The 21,828-nt window shown below is 38.9% G+C and overlaps 2 protein-coding genes across 11 annotated transcripts in view; one reads left to right on the top strand and one right to left on the bottom strand.

Annotated features, from left to right (window-relative positions):
* The window catches only part of mrtfab (myocardin related transcription factor Ab), a 59,869-nt gene that overhangs the window by 1,412 nt on the left and 36,629 nt on the right, over window positions 1-21,828 (top strand). For 2 of the 10 annotated variants that reach the window (XM_034859724.1, XM_034859728.1), the window contains exons 1-3: window positions 7,619-7,802; window positions 8,462-8,523; window positions 12,924-13,109. In XM_034859724.1, the coding sequence (XP_034715615.1) occupies window positions 12,938-13,109 (172 nt within the window). In that variant the 5' untranslated portion in view covers window positions 7,619-7,802; window positions 8,462-8,523; window positions 12,924-12,937. Of the gene's footprint in view, window positions 1-7,614; window positions 7,803-7,931; window positions 8,061-8,461; window positions 8,524-12,923; window positions 13,110-15,743; window positions 16,175-20,109; window positions 20,116-21,828 lie in introns of those variants that run through there. The other 8 variants (XM_034859720.1, XM_034859725.1, XM_034859727.1 and 5 more) reach the window with 8 other exon arrangements.
* LOC117936573 (SUN domain-containing protein 5-like) lies at window positions 543-6,433 on the bottom strand. Its single transcript, XM_034859758.1, has 8 exons — window positions 6,197-6,433; window positions 4,845-4,935; window positions 3,394-3,551; window positions 2,200-2,319; window positions 1,969-2,084; window positions 1,656-1,829; window positions 924-1,013; window positions 543-756 (listed from the first exon to the last, which is right to left on the bottom strand). The coding sequence occupies exons 1-8, from the start codon at window positions 6,372-6,374 to the stop codon at window positions 619-621; spliced, it is 1,065 nt and encodes a 354-aa protein (XP_034715649.1). The 5' UTR covers window positions 6,375-6,433; the 3' UTR covers window positions 543-618.

Genomic DNA, 21,828 nt, shown 5'->3' with positions numbered 1-21,828 from the left:
TTGAAAACAAGCTCAGCACCCCCCCAGGACAGGGAAAATTCATGCTTGATTAATAATTGGTGACGTAGGAAAAAGTCAGGTAAAATAATTACAATTCAAATTATTTAGTGTTGTAATTATGATTAATTTATTCCAATTAAATGATCCAATTCAATTCAAACAGTTCAAACCAGTTGAGCTGCATGTGTGGGAGGAAACCGGAGCACCCGGAGTAAACCCACGCAGACATGGGGGCTGCATTCTCATAGCCACCATGCCGCCCTAAGAGGGAAGGTAAATCAACTGCAAAACATCTGGGAACATGACATGTAGATGTGTGTATATGAATCCTTCACAATATACTGTTCATATTGTAATATAACACTTAGATAATAACATAATATTATTTATGGCAGCACCCTTTGCACTATGCTCCATAATTAAAATAATAACAGTCATCATTATAATTTACTCCTGCATACCTTGCACTCTTCATTCCACTATTGTCTTAACCTGTCAATATTGTTTATAGTGTGTATATATTGTTTGTTTTGAATGAGTAAGCACAATGTGAGCAATATGATCCAAAGCAAAATTCCTATTTGGAATCCTAATTTGGTAAATTAAATTCAGGCAAATTCAGATGTTTTTTGATTGATTTACCTTCACCTTCATCTTACCGTGAACCCTGAAGCTGTACAGGCAGGTGTAGTCTCTGTTTCCCCAGTTGCTGTCAATCTGTAGCTTCACATATCGGAAGACTCCTCTGTCCGCATTCTGGTGAGAGTTAGAGAGAGAAATTATGAAATCCAAATCTATAATGCAGTTTGACTCCCACAGTTTGCAGCCATTAGCATGGGAAGGAAGAGCTTTCATTCTCAGAAGAATCTCTACTTGTTATTCTATACATGTTTATGAAAGTCCTACTGTCATATCATACTTACAGGCAGCTTAAAGGTCTGAAAGGCTTCGCCGTCTTGATCATAGACCAGTGTTCCCAAATAGCTTCCTTTCTCCGTAGCAGTCCTCATTCCCTGGAGAGGAAAAAGAGATGAGCTGAGCCTTTTGTTGTGCATTTTGTGAATAAACAAGTACACTGGGCATTTCCAGTGATGGAATGTAACTACTTCAGCACAAATGTTAAGGTACTTGTACTTTACTTTTTCAGGCCACTTTCTACTTCTACTCCACTACACTTCAGAGAGAATATTCTACATTTTACTCTTCTACATTTATCTGCACATCATCACAGCTTTAGTTTCTAGTTACTTTAAAGATTAAAATGTCTGCACACAGAACTCATAGTAGTATCAAAGCCAATGTTTTATACAAATTAAAATACCCATCAATCTAACAAGTAGAAGTACAAGTACATCTGTAATATTAGACGATTAAAACACAGTTTGGATCATTTCCGGTTTCTAAAATGAGAGGATTTTTCCTGCATTGAGTACTTTTACTTTTAACACTTGAAGTACATTTTCCTGATTATACTTACATAATTTAACTGAATTAACTTGTCAATGCAGGACTTTTACTTGTAACAGAGTATGTTTACAGTGTGGTATTAGTACTTTCACTTTAGTAAAGGCTCTGAATACTTCTTCCACCACTCGACATTTCAAGTGACATTTTCTGTTATTATCAAGGATAATAACAGACAATGTGTGACTTACATAGATAGAAAATTTCCTTGGTGCACTGGCGATGTGTTCATATGGGGACTGACTCTTTGTAATGTGGCCAAGTGTCACGCTACTGATGGACACTGGGTGGGACAGTGAGATAAATAAATGCCCTTGCTCGCCTGAAAAGGGCCAGCATTGTCCAGGAAGTAAAGATGATTGTCCCTGTGGGAAGAAAATGGAAAACTTGAGTCTCCACAGTTTATAAACTATTGCCATTTCTCCATGTCATTTCATATTAAATAACGGAAGTTTTAAAACTCTCATTGCAACACAGTATAACACCATCTTTGCATGTTCCCACCTGGATTACTCTCCGCTGAGTTTTGAATGAATACGACCAGCTGTATATCTTATCCCATATCCCAAATCCTGGAGCCCACAATGTATCCGAAGATAAATAATGTAAAACTCTGGCACCTGCAATATACACACAAATCAAAGACACACATACAAAGTTAGAAATGGAGCTCCCAACAAGTTCCACCATAAAGCGTGTGTGTAAATCCTGATGAGACAGATGAGGATGACTCACCTTGCGATTCTAACGCAAAGTTTGATGCCGGGGGAACAAACATGATCACATGCTGCTGGATCTCCACCTCCTGCTGCACCTCTTTTCGTTGCATACTCTTGTGTATGCAATGTGGGAATCCTGAGGGACACAAAGCCAAAAGGTTAGACACAAAGTTCAAGGATCTGGTTACATTTAAGACTGCACAAATCATTTATACCAAAAAATACACCGCTGCCTGGAAACAAACAACACAGACAGAGAGAGGGGGGGTTATAATTGAATTTGAAACAGCGGAATGCTTGGACCAATCGTAAAAGTCTGTGTTTTTCAGTTTACAGTGTAGTTTTGTTGAATGGTCTTGACAACATGACAAATATAATGTATAAATATAATGCAATTATAAATAATTGAAAACATTTACAAAAGAAATATATTTTAAAAATACAGAAGTGACGAAGGAGAATGTCAATCTCACTGTAAATGACGGTTGTTTTTTGTTCTTTTTTTCTTAAGTAGGACGTAAACTGGAGTAATATGTTTGTATTGTTTAAAAAAAAATGGATTGTGCACTTGCCTATGATAAAGACTGGGACTGGGACTTGACAAGCCTTGACTTCCTACCCCTTTTTTATGTGTTTTTGTTTGAATTTTTTAATTATTCTTCATTTTGTTTATTTTTGAAGCATTTAAAATAAAGATAAAAATTAAGCTATTATCATGTCTATTGTCTAAGGGTGTAACCATACATGGATCTGGATCGAAATGTATTGATTCAATCCTCAGCGATCCAGTATTATTAATACAAAGTAGAAATACTGCGTATCCTCATCTTTAGAATGTGCTTTTATTTTGTAATGTCCAATACATGAATAGTTTGTTTTTTTAATTTGAATATTTGGAAGAGTTTATTAATGAAATTGCCAAAAGTTGCTTTTTGTAAGTGAATATAAATGTTGGTCTTCATCTGGAATCGGTCGCAGGCTCATGAATTGAATGAAATGGAAATCATATCGTGGCAGACCTTGTGTTATCAGCAAATATCGTTTCTTTGTCTTAAGAATCACTATATTATCATATTGTGATTGTTTTATTTACAGCACTACTGTTGACAATGAACCTCTTAAAAATGTAGGGCAGGGACTAAAATCAAAGCAGGTCCCAGGTTTTAGCTTATTAGAAATGATGTCAGTGTAAGATTTGAAGGAAACTCACCGATGACCAGAAGGAGCAGGACGCAGAGACCGCTGATGATCCGTACTGCTGTGGTCCGAGTGGGAACGGCCTGAGTGGGGACCCCGGTCCATGTCTCTGTGGTCTGGCCTATTGCCTCGTGGTGATGACCATGCCAACCTTTCCTTCTCTGAAAGACCCTAAAAGATACAACATCAAGGAAAAAGCTAGGTATAGCCCAGAGTTTCAACATAAGAAAAAGGCAAATGTGAGGTTTAAATATAGTTTACACTTCATTAAAAGTAATGAGCAGATGATGAGGGCAAATTCTGTGGCCAGAAAGTTTCAGCAGAACGATTTGTATGAATTCTGGAAGGAAGTCAAGGTTATCAATATCGACATTGATGGGATGTCGGGGGATAAAAATATTGCTGAGCTGAGGGGGAAACATTTCCGAGAGATTTTTTAACTGTGTTGGTGATGTCCTTAATAATGATGGTGTGGTCATAGACCTGATAAAGTGTGTCATGCTGTTGAGAAGTTGGCAGTAAACATAATAACAGCTGAACACCTGAAGTTTGCAACCCATACAATCTCAGTGTTGCTTGCTATATGCTTCTCTGGATTATTAGCAAACTACAGGCCAATCACTCTAGCAACTATACTCTCTAAAGTGTCAGAACTCATTTTATTTGATACACTACCTGAGACCAGTGCTAGCCATTTGTTTGTGACGAGCAATGTTCCCACCTTCCATGCTGTGCTGAAGCATTTTATGTACAGATTCATTTGCCAATTAACAGAGTCAAAGAATACAATTTTAACTGCTACAATCAACCCTGCACTTCGTGACACCAGACATACCTCCAAACTCTGGGAACACATCTATACCTGTTTTAATTATTGGGCGTAGCTATTTGTATGTCAGTATGTATATATGTATTAATACATGTTTGTTCTGTATGTTTCCTTTACGTAATTTGTGGGAGTCAGCATGCCTGTATGTATTTATGTTTGTGTGTTTCTTTGTACCCCTCTTGTAATGTGTTATATGTACTTTTTAATCTGCACCTTGAGTCTATAAAATGAAGTTATACATATATAGTATACATACATACAACCGAAGTTAGTTAAGACTGCCGTTGTTGGACAGAAACCTTGCATCTCCATATTTCATCATTTTGATTTCTATTCTTATATTAATGATACAATATTTAGTCACCCTTTACATTTGTCTGTGGCTTATACAAATATTTAAACAGTGACGAGGCAATTTCAGATTTTGTCGGAGGTAAACGGCTCAATATAGTGTTTTCAAATTTGCCTGTTTTGTCATTTCCACTTTTTTTTTTTTAAAGCAACAGCTTTGGACATAAAACGTTTTTTTTTTTTTGTCAAGAGTGATGACATGTTAAGATTTATAAAGTGCTGACCTCACAGCTTATGCACATACAGGACACAACATGTGCACACAAACACAGTCCGCTACTTACCTGTAACAAGTCTCCCTGTAGGAAATGATTGGAGTCCCCTCCTCTGCGTAGTAGCCCGCATCCCTCAAACGAAGACTTCTTCTCAACATGACTGGAAAATGGTCAGAAAGACAGATGGGCATATCATATCTAAACTCATATCACACTACACATGGTTCATAGTGGGCAGACAGTTGTGCAATTTTAAGACAAAAGCAAGAAACCTTTATCGTAAAATCTACATTCCCCAAGGTTTTTATTTCAGACGTGGAGACAATTCGTATCTGACCCCTGGTGACCTTCGGAGCTCATTGACCACAGCATCGCATTTCTCCAGGTTTGGCCCCACCACTCTCCATTATAATCACGTATATATTCCCCCTTGAAATCCTTTTAAGTCATGGGTTTGGTTTAAATACATAGCAGAACATTTTTAATATCGGTATTTGTCACATCGATTAAATAGTCATTCCAGGCATGCATGTATTTGATTATTTGTAAAAGTGGCCTTTTTGGATGCTGAAAAAAACATTGCTGAGTTTTCCACCTTTATGCCTGTGACATTAAACAATTGGAAATTTGACAGCCTGAAATGTGTTTGCCCTCTGCCTAGCTAGTCTCACTAGTCTCAGAGTTCCAATCTAAAATGCCTCAAGACTAAAGATAAACTTCATGACATCACTGCCTATGGGACTGCCCAAATATCCTGGGTTTTTAGAGTGAAGGGATGGATATGCTTTTACATGTCACAGGTATAAGGCTATTGCCTCTGTAAGGCAAACAAATCTAGGATTACTCTCTGCATCTTACCAGCTAAATATACAATAGCTAAAGCTTGGAAATCCAATATGAAAACCAAGTGTTGATGTCTGGCTTACAGGACTTTCAGAAAAACTCACTTTTACGCTAAAGGATAAATATCTTGTCTTTAACAACATGTTGAAATCTTTTATGGTGTTCTTAGAGGGGAGGAAAGCATTGGTGGCATGCTCTCCATGTATGTGTCAACCATCAACAAATGAGTATTGCTATGTAGTAAGTATATGTCTGCTTGTCTTTGCTCAGTTTTATTTGAAGTGCTTCTCTCTTCAGGTTAACTCCGGGATAGGTTAACTTTTGGACCACAGGTTATTTTTTCTGTGCCAACTATCGCAGCCCTGTCATGTTTTTGATTATTTTATTAAAGATGAGCCTTACTGTGTCAGTTCTGATTTGCACCTATATTATTTTTTTTTGTGCAATTATCTTCTTTAAAAATTAATAAACATACTTGTTAAAAAAAATAAATTTCATGATTTCAAATTGGAGACAATGTCATATTTTAGATCATAAATTGATTGGTTTGCTAAGAAATACATTTGCTGGTAACTTACCTTTTATTTTTTTGACACAAGAAGTGAATTGGTCAAAATCCTGGATGACGCAAGTTAAAATGTTTAGATAACTGTGTTCCTCTATCAAACAAGCCTGTCTAAATGATCGTATCACATGTGAATAGTGCAGACAGATTGAAAAGTGCAACTCTGAAGATGATTCTAGAAGAGTCATCATGATTCTAAATGTGTCATAATGAATTCATAATGATTCTATGAGGTCATGGACCGTTCCTGTATTCTATAGGTTTAAATTCTATAGGTTTAAATTACATATGACATAAATTTATATATGTTTTGGGTTTTCGAAACATTATCGATAACATTTTAATCACTGGTATTACTTGGCCCATAGTTCCAAGTAATTTCATAAATGTTTTTTTTTTTCAATTGTATTTTATAAAATTTGTTTGTTGGAAGACATCACATGAAATGACATAAATATTGTCTGTTTACATGTGAGACCATCATTTTCATAAAAATTAACTGATTTGTAACTGTAGACAATTAAACAACTATGGAGAGTAAAGTTTTTCAATAAAAAACTAAAAATAACAAAGAAATATTAACTTGGATTTAAAATGACCAGTTCTCTTGAAGAAATGCTTGTAGAAATCAACAAACTCAACGGCACTGTTTAGGAGTTTGTCTCTCTTTCCCTTTTAGGCTAATTGGGAACAACATTTCAAAGCCACTTGCAAAAAAAATCATTAAGCAATCACAGACCTAAAGCTTTTTTTACGTTTTTATTTTACAATTAGGAAAGCTATCAAACATTTCATATGTGTATCTTACACAGAATATGTATTGTAATGTCTATTAGTAGTAGCAGTGGACTAAAGTTCACACTTTAACTTCTTCTCCAACTCTTCTTCTCCAACCCTTCCTACCACAGTTTGTTTTTATTCATGATATGTCAATCACTTCCACATTTAATAAAAAACACAGTCACTTATTCAATGTTAAAATATAGGTTGAAAAGCATAAAACAGTAATGTTCTGCATTTTAGTTAGTTAGACTACAGTCCTTTGTGCTTGACAGTAAGAAATGAACGATTTGTCTCTTTATGTGAAAACTGAACAAAAGTAGTTGTAAGGTAGGCTACTAAAAAAAACTTTCAACACATTAACCTCTTGTTAAAATTCTAATCCCCTGGAATGCACTTTATTTTGGTAAAATGATGGTAAAAAATGCAGACAGCTTGCTTTGCCTCTTGAAGTAGCCAAGGGACTTCATGTAGTTTGACACTAGATGGAGACAGAGACTGTTCAGGGTGTGTGTACAGTTGTAGCTGCATACATTTACCTATCAGTTATTTTCTTACTTTTTTTTACGTTAACGTTAAATGCTACATCTAGGCTAATATTAGAGACATTATTGTGTCAGGCATATGCGGACATGACTCTGCTGTGCACCTTCTATTACAGAGAAGTAGCGTATTTAGTAGTAAACTGGTTATTAAGGTGTCGTGAAGGAAGTGGGTCTTTGCGTCCCACGCGGAGGAGGGTTTTCCGGTTAAAGTTTCCTTTGTGGTTCGGAAGTGGCGGTGTGATGTCAACGCCGTTTATCCTTACAGACACAACACACAAGTGGCAACCATGAAAAGTAAGCGCGAATACATTTAGTAACTTTACAATGATAGCGTCGCGTCTATCGCCAGCTTCCCCATCAGAGAAAACCGTAACGTGACAGACAGAAACTACGCTGAACAGCTAGCTAGTGGTTTGTTGTAATGCTTGGTAGACATAGCATGCTAACGTTAGATAGCTAACTTGGGATGTCTGACTGTCTGCAGTCAACAGGGATGCCGAACAGCTTTCAAACGTAGCCAGCGTCAGTATTAAGGACGTTATTCTATAGTTGGTAACATTTCACGTTAATTATGGCGTTTGTTTGTGTTTTTTTTTTACATAATAGCCTCACTTTAACGTACGTTTAGACATCAGGTTAACTCCCACCCAGACAAGCTAACAATAGCTTAGCATGTCTGTGTTTTGGACAGTGACAGCTGTAGGCTGCTGCCCCATGACAAATGTAGAAAGGCCTCCTGCAACGTGGATTCGTCTAACCCATATGATCAGTTCTCACTATTCTTTTTTTAACCTCTTTTACTCCATGAGGGCCTTTGTGCACATGCCATGGTTACACTAATATCGACACTGCTGCTCAACGTCATAATTCGTGGGCAAGAATAAAAAAGAAAGTGGCAGAATAAGATATTGTTACTCTTTGTTGAAGCTGTGCTTTTTTCTTTTCTTTAACAGAACCGTTCAAAGCTCCGTCCTGCTGAAATGGGAAAACGCCCCTCCAAGATTTAGTTCTACAGGTAAGCAGCAATCCTGGTTTCCATACAGCCTAGTTTATGCCAGTCCAGGTAGGAACCACATCCTTTACCTTGCTGCTGCTAACTGGAATTATGTGCTATTCTTTGTTGTGCTTTCTTTTGTGTCTCTTGGTGAAATCTCGTGGCTGTCAGGACGTGTGTGCCTCTGTGTACCCGATTAATTGTGGTACATATCTGGCTAGTGTGGGCGTGTAGAGAGGAATGGTGGACTACCTTGTGTCTCTTTTCAATGCATTTCACCACAACAGTACACACTGCATGTCTGAACAGCAGCACTCTGTTGGGAAAGTAAGAATAAAGTTAGCATCTCTGGAAAGCCATCTATTTGAAATGGTCGGGTGGATTAACTGTATAACACCTTTATATCTAGGTCACTGTAGACTCCCGGGCCCTGCTAAAGTAGATTATTACAATAGACCTATAAACCCCCATATACTTTCAGATTCTTGTGAACAGGAGATATGTTCTTGAAGTGATGTGTCACACAGAGATCACATGCTGTTTTGAAGCCGCTTTGGACATTATCTCTCTGTCAAATCATGATAGCTGGACTGTTATCAAGCATACAGTGTGGCCTATTGTATATGCCAGTAATGCATTATTCAGTGTTAGTCAAGGTACTGGCAAATTTCTCTCCAGAAATGGTTTGCCATACTGCAGCTATCTGACCCTTATTTTTAAATTTTAGCACCACTAAATTTCACTGTCATGTTATTTCCTTCTCTTTCTAAACCAGTTTCCTGGTTTGTTTTTATCAGTCAGTGCATATAAACTTGTGACTTCCTTTGCTAAACTTGTTTTGGTTGTGAACATCTGTAAAATGTGATTTCAAGATTGTTATGCTTTGGCTAAAATGTACATGCAGAACTCATGTCCTTATGCTTTTGCTGCTCAATTAGAGCCCTTTTTTGAGGTTATGCTCACCGATGCTGTCATGCAAAGGCAGCAAAGGGTTTTGATATCACCATCATGTCTATATAGGCATGAACCCCTATGACAAATTGATGTCTTTCTTAAGAAACATTTTGAGGCTGAACAAGTTCACAGGTCAGTGGAGCTAAGTCTGTACAGCCTCAGTACTTGTTTGGTACTGACTGGAATCTCCTGTATGTAGCATTAAGTATCAAAGTTTTAAAGTGGTATCACCGTAAATTGTATATTATTCAGGTCAGTTAACATTTGAAAACGTAGGCTTTTTGTTAAATAAAAAAATAAAATAAAACATTAAAAATGTTTTACATTCCGAAAAAGGTATCAAAACTATAATCTTTTTGGTACCAAAAACTTGCTATCAAAAACAGATACCCTGCCCTACAGGCTAGAGGAGATTGCGAAACTTGGGAACATGGGAAGTATGCCCAATCACCTGCGTTCCAATAGGCCTGCAGTCACATATTCTCAAAAATATTGTCATTTTATTTTATTGTAGCAAGCATTACAAAAGGTCTTAAATGACAAAATGTGCAGACATCCTAAGGCCTGTGACACAAGTGAACATTTAGCGTCTCATGTGGTAAGTGTGCAGCTATTCATAGATGTGAATAGGTAGGTAGTTAGTGCACTGGATGATTTTGTGAGAGAGAAGAGCGACATCTCAGACAACACTGCCTCATTGTTTTAATGTCCGTTGTGCACTAACTTCAGACTCCCCATCGAAACCCCACTGCTTGAAAACACATATAGGCAAAACAGAGAGAGAGATCAACACACACAACCCAGCAGCAGGCCTGCCTTTGTAAACAACATTAGTGATGTGCTGCCCAAGTCACTGGGCCTGTTTATGAAGGACGGTAACCAGTTACACCCCCCCCCCCCCCCAAGTAGAGCTATATATGTCATCTTTAAAAAATTACTTTTTCTTTTTTCATATCTCAACATATTTATATTGCAGGGGAAAAAATATTGCAATGTCGCTTTCCAATATCGTGCAGGCTTAGTGGTTATTCTAAATTAAAGTGTGTCACATTTCTTAACATGTTATTGCTCAACATTTTCCTTTCCTCAAAATGAATAGCAAGCCTTTAACACAGTAGACATTTTGGTAAATCACATCCGGTAAAGCACATACAATGAAAGAAGGGATAATGCTATTTGGCTGCTTTAGAAAATCTACAATATTCATTCATTTTGGACTTGAGCCCAGAATGACATAGCTACAATTGTAGCTAAAAGTCTTTACTAAGTAGTGGTCTATACCTGGACCAATGGTCAATACTGCTACCACAAATTCTTTATGGCTTTATTTATGGAAGTGGTTTTGTCATTTTCCTGTCAATATTTTAGTTTTCATATATGTGTAAAATGTCCTGACCATCACTGACTTGAGTCTCTGAACAATAGGCCCCATTTTAACTTACCACTTTACCCTAATAGTCCCCAACGGGGGAATTTGTCTTGCAGCAAAATGCAACACAAAGCACACACAGACATGCACTTTTTGTTTTAGCTTGTTTTATGAAATACCTCCAGCTCTGAGGGTAAGTTATTACAGGGTTTAAAGGTATGGAAATTGCACTGAGGTTGTTAAGAAGGAAAAAGGGGGTAAAGTTCTGCCTTTTTAAAGCAGAAGCCACAGCAACAGTTGTAAAAGCTCAAACATTCAAATTCTTCCCTGATGGCTAATTTATTTCCTTAGCCTCCAGCCTCAGTTTCCTTGGGCCAGCTTTTGGACTCGTAGTCTGTAAAAGTGCCGCAAGTACTATTTATCTTTCTTTTTTAGTTTGTGGCTTTGTTGAATACTTGACTTGCTGTGCGTTGAAGACTAACCCTTCTCAATGATGAAGTAATAAAACAAAGCCTTTGTGGGGAACAACAACAAATAATAATAATTTATACTGTTTATTGATCCATAGTGGGGAAATTACAATTACACTCTGTTTTGTTAGAAATCACTGCGCCTGAAATACACATACATGCTCAGGACCTATTTATGCACAAATGGAGAGATTTCAGAGTGAGTGGGTTGCCAGTGCTGGACCGGTGAGGGGCGGATGGATGGATGGGGGGGGATGGGGGGGATGAGGAGGTGGGTACGGAGTCTTGTTCAAGACCACCTGGCAGCGCCCAGGAGGCATCTCTGCAGCCACCAATCCATACTCTGTGCTTTGATCCGAATTGGGATTTTAAAATCAACGACCCTCTGGTTCCCAACCCAACTCCCTACGGACTGAGCTACTGGAATTAAGCAGAGCCTAAGGTTTTATAGATTAGATCCTCATATTTACCAGCAATACCACTTCTGCAGTACAATACAGTAAACACCTCCACAATTTACAAACTGACAAACTGGTGCCACATTGCTCAAGATAGCAGTAAAAGCTGTGACTTTTTCCTCTGAGTTCCATCTATGGATGCACTCATGCAAACTGGCAAATGGCTATTGGTTATGTTATTGAATGTGATGCAGTGATGACCTGATGTTTTCTATTTTGCATTAGAGACAGACATTACCCAACAAGAATATGCTGTCTGATAATAAAATGCTGCATCAGTACTGACATTTTTCTTTGTCTAAAGTCCCAAAGCATATTAACTGCTGCGCTGCTGTTTTAAATTAGATTGAAATGAAACTAATCCAAACCCACAGCATGCGGTGCATTTTATATTTTACAGTTTATTTTTTACTGTAAACCAGTAAAGTATAACTGGTTGCAGCGTAACTGCTTAAGTGATTAACTATACTGGCAGTTGTTGTCTTACAGCATACCTCTCGCCAAAATGCAACCTAAGGTCTTTTTGTGAATGTAACCAAGTCAAACTTTTGTTTTAAAGCATAATTAGGACGGAAGCACTCCTTTTAAAATTGACAGCATTCTTGTTTTCGCTACACACATGAACTGGACTATTGAGAACACTGTTTGTGTACACAGAGTTTACTAAAAAAAAGGTTTTGAACAACTCACTTGAGCAGTTTTCATCAGAATTGCCCTGGGTTGGGTTAAGTCACCAAAATACCCTCATGGATCAAATCCATACTTCACCGTTAAGCGTCAAGCCACTAAACCTGTATGGAAATGAACATTAACAAGTGCTAAATTCGTTAACGATCATAGGACACGAGACTATGTATGTATGTATGTATATTTATGTGTGTGTGTGTGTGTGTGTGTGTGTTTGTATATATATATATAGATACGCAGTTATGTGCTAATTAGCTCTCTTAATGGGCCAGGTGCGTTCTCTGTCAGGTAAATACAGTTGTAGGCTAAACAGTGGCGTTGCATATCAAGTGGTCTTGGGGTCCTTCTGTAAGTTATTTTGGGGTGTAATTCGGTTTTGAAGATTTCTACAAGCAGCAATACCACAGGCCAAGTAATCAAGTAAGCACATTTTTAACGGGCTCTGTTCTAGTTCAACTACTTATGTCCTATCTTTTGCTACAGGTCTCCCAGTCCCCATGGCAACACTACACGCACAGAGAAGGGAGGAGCCGAGTTGTGGAAGCATGGAAGTCGCTGGGACGCCAGGCTTGGCCCCGAGCCCTCAGAGCGAGGCAGTGACCAGTGAGCTTCAGGAGCTGTCCCTCCAGCCTGCACCCACCCCACGCCCTCTGCAGGAGAGAAAGAATGGTGAGGCCTTCGTGTACTTTTTGTTTGTTACAATCACCGGAGCTTTAATCTAGGGCTGCGCGATAGAACCTAAAATCTAAATCACGATTAATTTCACATTTTACCTAGATAATAAATTAACAACAATAATAAAAAAAAAGGAATTGTGATTTTTTCTTTTTTTGTCCTCATAGTTCATTTGCAAGGTTTGTCCTAAAAATAGGCTCAAATATTGAAGGTGAGTTATGTTTTCCTATGTAAAAGTGCTTATTTTTGTTGTTTTAAAATAAGTATATAACATAATTAGAACACAATTCATAATACAAAGCGTGAACTATTATGGCTATTTATTGAAAAAGTATAATGTTGAAATGAAAGCACACATTGCTTGAAATAATAATGTCTTGTAAAAAAAGTCACATTTTAGTTTATAAAAATTATCCTCATGGAAAAAATTACGTCTAACAGCTACAGAAATTTGATTGTGATACATTTTCGATTAATCATCCAGCCCTACTTTAATCCCATATTTTGTCATACAGGCTCAAATTGTTTTGCACCAGAATATTCCAACCTCATCTGATGACCAAACAAATTGAAAATATGAATGCTACAGTTGGTGGTATGTAGGGTCATTACTGCCCTAGTAATAGTCCGCTACGTGACAAACCCTATGTAGCGTTCAGGTGTGTCTGTACGTCAGCAGTCAGTGGAGAACCTACCTCACTGCAGAGTTGGACACATTGAGATGTTAGTGCTCAGGCGTGTGTGCGCGTGTGCGTGCGTGCGTGCGTGCGTGCGTGCATGCGTGTGTGTGCGCAGTGAAGTCTCAAGAAAGAAGGCAGTGAAGAAGATGCGGCTCCTAATTGGTTTGCTTCTCTGCGTTGACCTCTGGTACAGTAGATTAGACTGTGCTGCCCGTTTGCTGTGTGGAAGTAAGACTCTGTAGGACTCTGTATCTTAGAGTACTTGGTACCCTGTGCAGCAGCTTCCTTTGGTTTGACCCATCGTGAAAAAGTTGACTTCGCTGCAATTATTTGTTAAATTGGTTTAGCTTCATCAACCAGATAAGTGAATTAGAGCCTATTAATGAAAGTCCCAACCACTCAAAGTTTAAGTTGCAGTTGCAGTTAGTCCGTGGTTCTTCTTGTTTTGTTGTTGTTGTTGTTGTTGTTGTTGATGCTTTCCTAAGCACCAGCAACTTCTTGCTTGCAGATGTTAATATCTGTCTTCTTATACTTCTAAAACATGTTTCAAGGTTGTTTCCTGTTGTGGGTTCTGATCCACGTCGAAAAAAAACACACAAAAAAAAACACACACTTGGTAGATTAAAGATCAAGACAAGCACTTTCAGATGACTTGGTGGAGCTGTTTATTACCACGTGATAAGATTAAATAGGATCTTTCTCACCTGACCAGGTTCAACTAAACTGCTCAAAACACATCTAGTGCGAATGCACCCTCAGTGTTGAGCCAAAACCGCTTAACGTCTTTCATAAAACAAAGCGTCCAAATGATTCTGCCACCAAGTTAGACACAGTCATTTAGATAAGCAGAGCTATCAGAGCATTGTTCATACCTGGGATCGTATAACTTTTTTTTAACACCTTGCATCATCAGAAGAGTCAGCCACAGTGGCCATTGGTACCAGCTGGGCGTTGGCCATTGTGTGGATTCACAGTAAGTTGACCTGTTAGCAGAGGAAGGGTTAGGCAAGGCTGGGCCAGTAAATGTTTTACCGTTTTTATGGGGTGTGCAACAGTTGCAGAGATTAATGCACAATAACACATACAATAAAAAACAACTGTAGAAAAAGAAGTTGATGCACAGTACAATTAACTTTAACCACAGACTGCAGTGGATGAGATACATTATTTATTTTACATGAACAATAAATCAAGTGAAGTTTACATTGTTGAAGAAATGTTTAAGATTGGTCCTGGGTCTACTAGTCACACGTCCCTGTTTGCCTCACAGACACACACAAAGGCATGGGCTCTCTCACGCAGCCTAAGGCCACCGCTCCCAAATTTAAACAACCCCAGGTCTTGCTGGCCATTACTTACACATTTCATTCTGCTAGCCAGAAACAGACATGTTGCTGCAGGAGTGCCTGCAGCAACTGTGCGCAATGTATGCGCACTTCCGCATGCATTCATCATTGGCTGTTAACGATAATGGAATGCCCTATCTTATCCAAACTGTATCTCTGGCACCAGGTTGGAAATTGTGTGCTCAAGGTTCCTTCCTCAGTCCTCATAGTTATCAGAACTTCAATGCCAATAAAGTCATTTTTTGATTTAGGACATAAGAGGCTTTACATTTAAACAACCCGTCATGCCCACCCATCACAAACCTGCCTCTGAATTGTTCCACAGCAAACCAAAGCAGCCGTGCCATGATAATGTCACTGAAACCATTCAAAACTTTGAGCCAGAGAAGCCAGTGTGGGCGTGTGGGCCGCAGCAAAAGGAGGAAGAAAGGAAAGAAGGGAGGAGGGGGAGGCCGTGTCTGAAATGGGAGTATTGCATAACTTTTTAGAGAGGGGAAAATAAGAAGCAAGAAAGAAAGGAAAGGGGTGGGTGTTACTTTACTTAAGGAGGTAAGGCTTGTCACCACCTTGTTTTTGTTCTTTTTATTTTTTCTTTTTTACTTCTTAACCGGCTGATAGAGTGCAGAGTAGTGACCCAATGTTTTTAATTGTCAAGCCCCTGGGGGAGGGAGTTATTGCCACAGAGCGATAGGAAACCTTTGGGTGGACCTTGTTGTTATCCAAGGAGCAAAAAGGGGCGGACACGCGGACCTACACACGCCTTCTCTGTCCGGGCGTGCACACACTTGGAGAAAGACACTCCACAGAAAGGGAATGTGAGGTGCACTGCAACCTGTGGAGTATCAGCTGCCGGTGAGAGGAAAAACGTGTTTAATGTGGCTTTTTTTCTTGCTGGACTTCTTCAACTACTTCCACTGTTGTGTTGTTTTCACGTTACTCCTTGTGCTTGTGTCGGGAGCATGAATCGCTAATTTGGTCAGGAGGGTGAAACTTCCTTTCAGCATGGTGCAGAGGGATATGGCTATCACATCAGGTAAAGTTCATTTGAGTACGCTGTCTTCTGCTATCATGTCTTTGTGTGTGTGTTAAAAAAGTTCTGACGTTGAGTGAAAGTTACTTGTCATGTCTATCTTAAGCTGATCTTTTGTTACTACAGGTGTGGTGTGAGCGCTTGCGGGCATCAGTGATTGTTAGGTGTATTGACACTGGAGTCTGAAGTGTTGGTGTGCTGTTGTTGTTTGTATGTAAAAGGCTGCTCTTCATGCATAGCTGCAAAATTGATCGCAGTAATTTCAAACATTCTTTCCTGTAAAAAAATACAGCACTAGAGAGAGACTGATAATCTTTATCCCAGTTGTGCTGGAAGCTTGCATAATCAGGTGTAGATTTTAACAGCAACAGGTGAAATATAATATTGAAAGAAGAAATAAACTGCAAATGTCAAGATGTTACCAACTCATTTAATGATGTTCACTGTGCAGTTTCTTTTATAAGATTAAATTAATTAGTGTGTAATGTAGAGTGGGGAGAACTAGTATTTGATAAACTGCTGATTTTGCAGGTTTACCTACTTACAAAGCATGTAGAGGTCTGAAGGTACACTTCAACTGTGAGAGATGGAATCTAAAACAAAAATCCAGAAAATCCCATTGTATGATTTTTAAACAATTTGCATTTTATTGCATGAAATAAGTATTTGATACTTCAGAAAAGCAGAACTTTGGTTCAGAAACCTTTTGTTTGCAACTTCAGAGATCATACATTTCCTGTAGTTCTTGACCAGGTAGGGATTTTGGCCCACGCCTCCATACAGACCTTTTCCAGATCCTTCAGGTTTCGGGGCTGACGCGGGGCAATACGGACTCTCAGCTCCCTCCAAAGATCTTCTGTTAGTTTCAGGTCTGGAGACTGGCTAGGCCACTCCAGGATCTTGAGATGCTTCTTGCGGATTATTTGCATGACAATACTTATGTCATGCAATAAAGTGCTAATTAATTATTGAAAAAATCATACAATGGGATTTTCTGGATTTTTGTTTTGGATTCCGTCCCACACAGTTTAAGTGTACCTATGAAAAAAATTACAGACCTCCATGTGCTTTGGACGTAGGAAAACCTGAAAAATCGGCAGTGTATCGAAAAACTTGTTCTCCCCACTGTAAATGTTTTCAGGGTTCCAAAACAAAAGTCAACAGGCGGGGCAGTGAGGTCAGGCTCGTGGGGAACTCTCCTTAGGCCGGGCGGAGCAGGGAGGTGTTAAACTGGTCAAAAAGGTGTGGTTGATAAATTGGGCTTATCGATGAAAGTGACACCTACAAAGGGCTGCTGATTATGGTAAAACTTATAATCACAATTGTTTTTGGTCAATATTGAAATCATGATTGTTTAATTTGATAACTCGCAGATGTTTGGCAAAATGTGCATTAATTGACTTAAAAAAAACACTTTTCAGAACACAAGACAAAATAAGAGTTTACTTGCAAAACATGGTGTGCAAAATAATAATTTTTCTCGATTACATTGTTTTCGTAATTGTTGAAATCGAGTTAAAATCACAATCAAAATGCAATAATTACACAGTCCTGAATCTACTGCTACTACTACAGAGACTAGAGAGAGGATTGTAAATGATAAATGAAAAGAGACAGGGTTTTGTGTGCCAGCACTGTCCTCAGGAAGCCAGTGATTTGTAATCATGTGCCACTGTGGCTTGAGAGTCTGCAGCTTTTAGTTCCAACCAAAACAAACGTTAGCTGATTTGACTGAAAACTTGTTGCAGAAACACAGGACAGTTAATACCAACTGGTGTAGACTAAGAATTAGGGATCTACAATACAGTTTTTTAAAGGCAGATACCGATTATTGAAACCGATAACTGATTCTTGAAACTGAAATGCATTTACAAAGAAAATTTAAATCTTTATGTCAAAATTAAGATTTGTTACAAACTGCAACACAAAAGTTTTTTAAAATGCTTTAAGCATTTATTTAATCAATTAGAAATGTTCAACATAATACCCAGTAACAGATAGCCATACTGTGTTGTGGGCAGGACATTAAGTCAGAATCAGTGGCAAAACCGAAGCAGAGGGACAAACACAGAGCTATAGCCGAGCCAGATGATCTGTTAACTGCCAAAAAACTACCTGATAACTGTACTAACATCAAAGTGTGACTTGACTACCGTGCTTTTTATTGACTGTTTTGAGACTTCACTGCACAAAGACACACACGCACACCAGATACCAGTTAGGAATTCCAGCTGGGTTGCCACACGGAAATTAGGATTAACAAAAATTAAAGCCAGACCAGAGACTGTGGGGCTAAATGTTGAGGGTAAGGAGCTGGCAGAGTCAAGCTAGGTTTGGCACTTGGTTGATGACAACATCCAGGCTTAAAAACATAGAGAGATAAAGATCACGTCCCTCATCGTCCCCGCCCTTGCAAAATGACAATAGATGGGCCACAGTTTACACTGCAGTATTATGTGTTGTGTCATAGTGCTGTGCTCTGCTCAAGTGGATCCAGAAATGATCAGTTTGCCATCAAAAATAATAGAAACGCAAAAGTAGTCTGAACCAACAGAGACAGACTCTTTGCTGCTGGGCAGCGTTTAAGATGGCAAGATATAGGCTTGCCGCGGCTAGCCTGGCTCAGCAGTGATTCAGGGAGGCTGATGGTACTGTTATGTAACAGATTGGGAGGCAGCCAGCCAGCAACGGAGTCTCAACAACACACTGTCAGGCTGAGAGTAGGAGGGGAGGGGAGGGGAGAGAAGAGGGAAGAATGAGTGAGAGAGATACTGATAGATATCAAGAAAGAGGAGGAATAAGCGTGGAGAGAAAGGAATGAAGAAATGTAAAATAAGAGTATAAAGAACTAAAGAATTAAAAGATAAGACCAGAACTGGACATGGCAAGGAAGGAAGGGCAGGAGGAAAGAAGGGAGAAAAGAAGAAGGAAAGAAAGAAGGAAGGAATTGTCTTTCAATCTAATTCAAACACAGCAGCTAAAGCAAACACAATCCAGCTGCATGTCTCTTTGTCACTCTCCCTGGCACTCTGCCATAGCACTAGGTAATCTCCTTATTCTCAAGACAATGGTAATTGCAATTTGAGTACGTACATTTACTTAAAAAAATGTTTGAATGTGTATTTGGTGATAAAGTGATGTCTTCGTGTTGACATATGTACAACTGCAGCACTAACCTCAGCTTCCAGGAACATTAGGGAACGGGCTGAATCTAAACAGCAGAAGAGAAAATGTCATCGTTTTTGGTGAATGTAAACAGCTTTCAGTCTAACACTGTAAACATACAGGCGACGTATTTATGCAGCACCTACTACGCATGACTAACCAGTACACACAAAAACACACTATACTTCTCATGTCACTGCTGAGACCTGGACATGCACTTACAGGCTTTATTAGCCTTCCATTTTCACAGTGTGTCCTGATGGCACAGTATTTCAACAAGCACAAACACACTTGCATCTTTGATTTGTGATCCAGCAAATTCCTTTTTAGATAATGAGAGGTGAGAGAGCCAAGCCAAACAGTCTCACTCAGATATGTAGCCTAAAGCTAAAGAAAAGCGCTTTTTCAGCTCTGTAGGTCTGCTACAACAACACGGGGCCTGCACCTCCCACAAGTACAAGCCTACTCATGTAGCTCAGTGATCTTTAAAGACGCACAAGCACACACACATATCTTATAACATGCAAGCACACTACAGTCTTAAAACATGGAGCAGCTGAGCATGCAAGCACACATTTTACCATTCACAGATATCACACTACACACATGTTTAAGTCTATAAACATCTGTATATTTCCTTTGTTGTAAAGGTTGTGGTATGTGATTCGGCAACAGCTGCAGCCCACACTCACATACGCACATTATTTTCAAGATATTTTTTGGGGAATTTTAAGCCTTTATTTGTATAGGACAGCTGAAGACTTAAAAGGGGAGAAAGAGTGGGAATGACCAGTGTTGGGAAAGTTACTTTTAAAAAGTAATTAGTTACAAGTTACTTCTTCCAAAAAGTAACTAAATTAGATACTCTGTTACAAATTATAAAAGTAATAAGTTACTTCAGAAAGTTACTAATGGGTTCCTAAAAGTACATTTTTAAATGCTCAAATGTGACATCACCCTCACATCTCTGTAATGGAACTTAAAATACATGTTCAATTGTTTATGATAAATCTGAATATTAGAGTGAAATGGACTCTTAATACAATATTTATTTATTTATTAACAGAACCAATGTACACACATCTAAACTATTTTAATGTTGCTGTGGGACAAAGTGAGACAAGCCTCAAATCAAATGCCATGTCTGTAGATATTATGTCTAGTGGATTGATACACAACATAGGTGTTTTGGAACTTTTGAAATGTTTTTGCCCGTTCAACAGGCCACAACTGGGCAAACTTAAATAATGATTGTTAGGCAGCAAAAATGAAAAACACATACATACACTCTAGGGCTGCACAATTAATCAAATTTTAATCGTGATCACGATTTTGACTTCTAGGACGCACCGGTGCTAATGTCCCTGCATCTGCTGCAATGTTGTTTGCAGTTGTGTTGGATCTCTCCTCTACTCTCTCTCGTCTACTCTCGGCGCCCGGCCACACAGCGGTCGCCGGTCCACACTTCTGACATTTGTCTTCAGTTTTAATTGTTTAAATTTTTTAACACAACTGTTTATTGTTAAATATGAGGGGCAAACCTGTATTTGTACCAGTGTTTCCGCGGGTAACTTTGCTATCGCGGCGGCCAAGGCTAAGAACACAGAAGAAGGTGCCCAGCTACGTCCTGCTGTGCCTTGTAATGCCGCACAGTGCCCTGCTATGCCATGAACTACTACAAAGAACTGCTACAAACTACTATTTTTTCAATTTTTGTTATTTCCACTCTTCATTCTAACCCCAACCGGCCCGTCCGACACCGCCTAACAAGACCCTGGGTCTGTCCCAGGTTTCTGCCTAAAAGGAAGTTTTTCCTCACCACTGTCGCACTGTTGCTTGCTCTGGAGGAAACTACTAGAACTGTTGGGTCCTGTGTGTCTAGACCTACTCTATCTGTTAAGTGTCTCGAGATAACTCTTGTAATTTATGCTATAAATAAAATTGAATTGAATCCAAAATGTAATTGAATTGAAGTTATGAATGCAACCAACTTCAGTCGGTAGAGTAATAGCGTGTGAGACAGAGCTGCTGGACTTGGGCCTGGACCAGGACCTGGACCTGCGAGAGATGTGACCCATGGCCAGAATATCATAGTTCATGAAAATACAGCGCAGTGAAGATACAGACATTTCATGCACACAACGTGTATATGTATATCCAGCCCCATTCATTTCATAACGCTATACCTGTCTCTCGTTGACTGAGATTCTTTAACTGTCTATGTGACTGACTTGCTTGTGTTGTTCGTTATGTGTCTGACTAAGCGTGCTTACGAACACCCGCCCAACTCTACCTCTGAATGGCTAACCATTTAAATTTTACTCAACCTCGGCCAATCGTCAGAATTTATGCGCTCGTCTTTGCATGGCCCACTAACCAAGGAAGAAAACAGTCTTTGCATCTTGGCTTAGAGATCAAGTTGGTCTGATGACAAAAACAGCTTCAATCATAGTAACGCACCGCATTTTTTGGCAGTAACGGTAACAGCGCTA

The sequence above is a fragment of the Etheostoma cragini genome, chromosome 21 (assembly GCF_013103735.1).
Source record: "Etheostoma cragini isolate CJK2018 chromosome 21, CSU_Ecrag_1.0, whole genome shotgun sequence".
Lineage (NCBI taxonomy): Eukaryota > Metazoa > Chordata > Actinopteri > Perciformes > Percidae > Etheostoma > Etheostoma cragini.
This window is presented reverse-complemented; position numbering and strand designations above follow the sequence as displayed.

Excerpts from the sequence above, each read along its gene's own strand:
- LOC117936573 (XM_034859758.1), bottom strand. The coding sequence starts at position 6,374 with ATGATGACTCTTCTAGAATCATCTTCAGAGTTGCACTTTTCAATCTGT. Across the intron at positions 3,552-4,844 it reads TACAGGGAGACTTGTTACAG|GGTCTTTCAGAGAAGGAAAG; the intron begins GTAAGTAGCGGA and ends TGTATCTTTTAG. Across the intron at positions 1,830-1,968 it reads CTCAGCGGAGAGTAATCCAG|GGACAATCATCTTTACTTCC; the intron begins GTGGGAACATGC and ends TTCTTCCCACAG.